Source organism: Arachis ipaensis, chromosome B01 (assembly GCF_000816755.2).
Source record: "Arachis ipaensis cultivar K30076 chromosome B01, Araip1.1, whole genome shotgun sequence".
Taxonomy (NCBI): domain Eukaryota; kingdom Viridiplantae; phylum Streptophyta; class Magnoliopsida; order Fabales; family Fabaceae; genus Arachis; species Arachis ipaensis.
The window spans coordinates 116,689,714-116,696,078 of record NC_029785.2 but is presented as its reverse complement, the minus strand read 5'-3'; the positions used below and the strand labels follow the sequence as shown (position 1 = coordinate 116,696,078).

The 6,365-nt window shown below is 48.6% G+C and overlaps 1 protein-coding gene across 1 annotated transcript; it reads right to left on the bottom strand.

Moving 5' to 3' along the window:
• Nucleotides 2,497-4,363, bottom strand: LOC107611447. Its single transcript, XM_016313371.1, has 2 exons — nt 4,106-4,363; nt 2,497-3,177 (listed from the first exon to the last, which is right to left on the bottom strand). The coding sequence occupies exons 1-2, from the start codon at nt 4,361-4,363 to the stop codon at nt 2,497-2,499; spliced, it is 939 nt and encodes a 312-aa protein (XP_016168857.1).

Sequence of the window (6,365 nt, the reverse complement as noted above, 5' to 3'; positions counted from 1 at the left end):
CAATCAATTTTACCAAAAATTCAGGAATAATCAACTCCAAATTCTTTAGAAAAATTTTGGCAACACCTCCCCTAAAAATTGGAGTTTGCCACCCATCACGGGTCTCCTCTTTTCAACTACAACTCAACAGAAACCAACATTTCAAGTCAATATTTTCAAATCCGTCATTTAAGACCAATCATTATCATTTTAAATCAAAGAAAACCGAAATCCAAAAATTCAACTCATTTCATCCAAAAATCCAGAAATCAACCAATTCGGTAACAAGACAGCATATCAATCTCAACAGAAAAATCATTCACATCACAGGCATTAATCTACTAAACTCATCAGGTATTCAAAACCCCAAAACATTTTCTTATTAAAACAAACCCCTACCTCAAAGTCGAACCACTTATAGGTTAACGCGTCAAGAGTCCTCTTTCTATTCTTAACTCGCGGCAGTAACCTCGTTGATTCCCAGGAAATATCAACAGTGATAATCAAGGTTCACACCAACGACAATTTATCTGACAAAAATTTGGAATTAACGCAAAATGGATATTAAACGAAATTACAACATAATTGTCAATAAAGTATTGCGGTAAAAAGGAACGAAACCAAATAGTCTCACCGCGAGAAACGAAGCAAGATGACACAGCATTGGTTTTTATTTTAATTATACAATTTTTGAAATTCAACCCTGGGATATGAACATCGCGAAATTCTCAATAATTTACGGCTGAATACTAGCGATAAGGGTTTCAAGGCTAGAATGACTCACTGCGGCTAACGAGGAATGAGACAACAGAGCGATAGCAGCCCCAGCAACTACCACGAGTGACAGCAGTGGCCTAAATCTCTAATAATAGTAGCTGTTCAACCACGCAGTGTCAATAATCTTTCCAGAATCAAAATAACAGTAACCAAACTCAAAACTCTTACCGGCGGTGGACCTCGGACGCAGTAATGGCATTTCTGAGCGCCAAAGGCACAGTGGCGCGGCTGATTTCTCCTCCGGGAATGGTTGTAACAGAATCAGCTTCTTCTCCCTCCGTTCACAATCCCAACGGCAGCCACAGTGGTGGTTCTGGGTAGCTCTGGTGACAGTGGGCTCCGGCAACTTTCAGAACCTAGAGGCAGACGCAGAACAGCAACTCCGGTGGTCTTCTCCGGCAACAAGGACAACGGTGTGGCTTACCATCATTAGCAGCGGTGCGAATTGGCGGCAATGGACCTTCGGTGGCAACGAGACAGCAACACCCATGGCAGCTTCGTCGTGACTGGCGCGAAATAGAGGTTTCTGCTCCTCAGTGGCGTCTTCTCCATTAATGGCAACTAGGACGACAGGGACCTAGGCAGTGGCGACGGCATCCACCACGGCGGCATTCATGGCATGACAATGGCGGAAACGGTCCCTCTCCCTCTCCCGTCGTGTTCTGTTTCTTCTTTCCGCACGCAGCCCACACACCACGATGATGGCAGCGGCGCTCCTCGCGACTCCACAAACGGCGACGACGAATCTGATGGTGATGGGAGGCGCGGTGGAGCTGGACGGTGGCTGGGCACGACTCCCTCTTCTCCAATTCCAAGCTTTCTGTTTGTGGCTTCCTCCCCTTTAACAGTGACACGACGGCACGGCGGCAGTGATGCCTGCCGGCGCCGTTCCCCTTCTCTTCCCCTCCTTTTCTTCGCAATATTTCTCCCCTCCCTTTCCTTCTGTGTGTGTGCGTGTGTTTTGATGGGAAAGAGGGAGCTGCGGCTGCTGGGTTTGGAGAAAGGGTAATTGGGTTAGGGTTTTAGGGTTAGGGTTTTTTCAATTTGAGAATTAGGGTTGTAATTTTAATTAAATTAGGGGATATAGTATTTTATTGGGATAGAGCGCGATCCTGATGACCGAGGAGGCTCTCAAGGCCCAGGTGAAGATTGTGGCTCCTGATTTCGACACGTCGGCGATTGGGGTCTTTAAAACAATCAAGGATGGCAAGATTGTCGATATCCCCAAAATGTGATTTCTTTGTACTTTTTGTATGGATCTATGATTATGTTGTAGAACTTTGTGGAACTTACTCTTGTTATACTTTATTAGTCGCTTGGTCGACTTGTGATTATCATTTTTTCTTCGCTTATCTGGTAGCATTTTCGTTTTGTTTTGTTACTGTTTTGTCGGCGTAGGCTTGTCGATTGTGTTCGTTTACCGTTGTGTAGGTAACTCGGCAACGCCAGGTCGTTGCTTTGCTATTGCTGTAGCCGTTTGTTATGACTTTAACTTAGTTGGCTCCCGGGGTGATCAGTCCCGGGGCACCGTGTCGTTGTCCCGTTTACCATGCATTATAAGGAACATGTTGTCGTGGGACGCATAAATGGGAAAATGTAGATGGGAAAGTAATTTTGACAAATAAACATTAATTTTGATAAGTAAACATTAGTTGACAGCTAAACAAGTTTATTGCCATGACAAGTATTCAAGAAAGTAAATTACTGAGCTCGTCAGATCACCTAGTCGGCGTGTTTGAGCTAAGAATAGAACCTTCTTAGGTTACCTACATTCCAGGTTCTCGGGATTTCCTTGCCATCGAGCTTCTCCAACTTGTAGGCGCCTTTGCCAATTACCTCTTTGACCTTGTAGGGGCCTTCCCAATTTGCCGCGAGCTTGCCTTCCCCCTGAGTCGGGAGACCGATGTCGTTGCGCCGTAGGACGAGGTCGTTTTGTTCGAACTCTCTCCTGAGCACTTTGGTGTTGTAGCGCAGGGTCATTCTTTGCTTTAGTGCTACTTCTGAAAAATGGGTCATCTCCCTTGTCTCGTCTACTAGGTCCTTCTCTACAGCTTCTTCCACTCCGTTTAGAAGTAGTCGTGGGCTCGGCTCGCCGATCTCTACGGGTATCATTGCGTCCACCCCGTACGTCAGGCGGAAAGGGGTTTCTCCCGTGGAGGACTGCTCGGTTGTACGGTAAGACCAGAGGACTGAGGCGAGTTCGTCGGCCAATGCACCTTTTTTATTATCCAGCCGTTTCTTGAGGCCCAGCAAGACGACCTTATTTGCAGCCTCGACTTGCCCGTTCGTTTGGGGATGCTCCACCGAAGAGAATTTCTGTTTTATGCCCAGATCGGTGAGGAACTCCACGAACTTTTTATCGGTGAACTGCGTCCCGTTATCCGAAATAACAACTTTCGGGATGCCGAATCGGGTTATCACCTGTCCCACATGAACTTTCGACAGTTGGATGAGGATATATTGGCCAGCGGTTTAGCCTCTATCCATTTGGTGTAGTAGTCGATGGCAACTATGAGATATTTGACTTTCCCCGGTCCAACCGGAAAAGGTCCCAGGAGGTCGACCCCCCACTGTGCGAAAGGTCGGGAGGACGTCAGTAAGCTCAGTTCGGTAGCCGGGGCTTTGTGGAACTTAGCATTCTCTTGGCACTTGACACACTTCTTCACGAATTCTTTGGAGTCGTCCATCATTGATGGCCAGTAATATCCAGCTCGGATGAGCTTTCTTGCTAGGGCTTTGCCCTCGATGTGGTGACCACAACACCCCTCATGGACTTCTCTGAGTACGTAGTCCGTTTGGTCGGGATGTAGGCATTTCAGCAAGGGCTGGCTGAGTCCCTTTTTGAACAGTTGGCCTTATATGATGGCATATTTGGCTCCTCCCTTCTCAATGTTTTAGCTTTCTTCTCATCTTCAGGGAGTTTGCCATTTTCTAAGTAATCAATGATGGGGTCCATCCAGGAGGGACTTATCTTTGTCAGGTGAAGGCAAACTGCTGGTTCCTTTGTCATGCCTTGAATGAGGGACAGGTTGCCGGCTCCCGGTTTTGTGCTCGCTAGCTTGGATAGGAGGTCTGCCCGTGTGTTCCTTTCCCTTGGAACGTGTTGGACCGCAACCTCCTCAAACTGTTTGCTCAGCTCTTTGACCTTCTCCAAGTACTTTTGTAATAGCGAGTCTTTGGCTTGGTAGCTTCCATTTACTTACGAGGTCACAACCTGTGAGTCACTGCATACTTCCAGCCTCGTAGCCCCGACTTCCCGAGCTAAGATTAAGCCGCCTAGGAGGGCCTCAAATTCCGCTTGGTTGTTCGATACAGGAAACTCGAACTTGATTGACTATTCGTATATGACCTCGGCAGGACTTTCCAAGATGATCCCGGCACCCCCGGATGTTTGGTTGGAGGCCCCGTCCACATGGAGCCTCCACCGTGTGCCCGCTTCCTCGGTCGGGTCTCCCGCTACTTCTACCAAGAAGTCTGCCATTGCTTGTGCCTTGATCGCATGTCGGGACTCGTATCGCAAGTCATACTGAGATAGCTCGATGGCCCAAGTCATCATTCTTCCCGCTAAGTCGGGTTTTTGGAGCACTTGGCAGATTCCTTGGTCCATTCTTACGACCACTTGGTGACCCTGAAAATACTGCCGTAGTCTTCGGGAGGAGGTTAGCAGTGCTAGAGCTAGTTTCTCTAGTTTGCTGTATCTTAGTTCTGCTCCTTGCAGTGCTCTACTAATGAAGTAAATTGGTTGTTGAACCTTCCCTTCTTCCCATACCAAAACTGCTGCCAGCGCTTCATCCGTTATGGCCAGGTATAGGTAGAGTGGTTCTCCGACTTTGGGCTTTCCGAGCACGGGTGGTGTGGCGAGGATCTCTTTGAAGTTCTCCGACTTTGGGCTTCCCAAGAACGGGTGGTGTGGCGAGGATCTCTTTGAAATGTTTAAATGCTTCCTCACACGCCGGGGTCCATTCAAACACTATTCCTTTTTTCATAAGGTTGAAAAACGGTAGCGCCCTAGCGGCCGACGCCCCGAGGAAACGGGATAGGGCGGTGAGTCTACCTGATAACCTCTGAACATCCTTGATGCAGCCCGGACTCTTCATTTGGAGTATTGCTTGGCACTTTTTCGGGTTGGCCTCGAACCCCCTTTGGGTTATCATGAACCCTAGAAACTTTCCTGCCTCCATGGCAAAGGCACATTTGAGTGGGTTGAGCCTCATGCCGTGTTGTCGGAGGGAGGCGAACACATTTCCCAGGTTTCTTATGAGGTGCTCGGGTTAAGTGGTCTTTGCAAGGATATCATCTACATACACCTCCACCGTTTTGCCTATGAGGTCACTGAATATCTTGTTCATTAGCCTCTGGTACGTGGCCCCAGCGTTCTTCAGGCCGAACGACATTACCTTGTAGCAATATATCCCTCTTGGCGTTATGAATGCCATTTTCTCTTCGTCAGGCCAGTGCATCGGTATCTGGTTATAACCAGAGTAGGCGTCCATAAAGCTTAAGAACCGATATCCCGCCGCGGCGTCGACGAGTGCATCAATGTTAGGAAGGGGGTAGCAGTCTTTGGAGCATGCTTTGTTGAGATCAGAGTAATCCACACACATCCTCCATTTTCCATTCTGCTTTTTCACTAAAACTACATTCGACAGGCACGTCGATTAGTCAAGTTCTCGAATAAATCCTGCTTCGAGGAGGCTAGCCGTCTGCTTGGCCACCTCCTCCGCTCGCTCTTGCGACATTTTCCTCCTTCTTTGAGCTACCGCTCTGGCCTCTGCAGTCACGGCCAAGTGATGTGACATGAGTTTGGGGTCTATTCCCAGCATGTCGGATGGCGTCCATGCAAATAGGTCGTCGTTAGCCCTGATCATTTCCATTAGGGGTCCCTTCAGGTCGTGTGGTAGGTTTCTGTTCACGAAGGTGAACTTCTCCTTTGTGTCGCCGACTCTGAATTTCTCCAAGTTCCCTTCTGGCTCGGGTCTGGGTTTGTCTTCGACTCTAGCATCTAGGTCGGCAAGGAACACTCCTGCTGCTTCCTTGGACTTCTTCCTTAAGGAGAGACTGGCGTTGTCACAGGCGACTGCCGTTTCCAAATCTCCTTTTATGGATACCACGGACCCGTCGTCAGCCACGAATTTCACTACCAGCATCTTTGTGTTGATTACTGCCCCGAGATTATTGATGGTCTTCCTCCCCAAAATGATGTTGTAGGCTGTGAAATCACGTAGAACCACGAACTCGGCCATTGTCGAGCCTCGTCCCTGCCCGTGTCCTACTGATATCGGCAGGGAGATTATCCCGTCTGGCTTGATGAAGTGGTTGCCTAACCCTGTAACACCGTGCTAGTGGGTTTTCAGGTCGGCATCCCGCAGCCCCAAAGCATCGAACACATTGCGGAACATGATATTTGAGTTAGCACCGGTGTCTATGAGGATGCGCTTGATGAGGCCGGTTCCCACTCTGGCTGTGATGACCATGGGGGGCTTTCCGCGACCTCATCAAACCACTGGTCCTCCGGGCTGAATGAGATGGATGGTGACCTCGACCTCTTGGGGTTTTGTGCAGATGATGAAGAAATCGCCAGAACTTTGGCGTCTTTCTTGTGTGCCGAC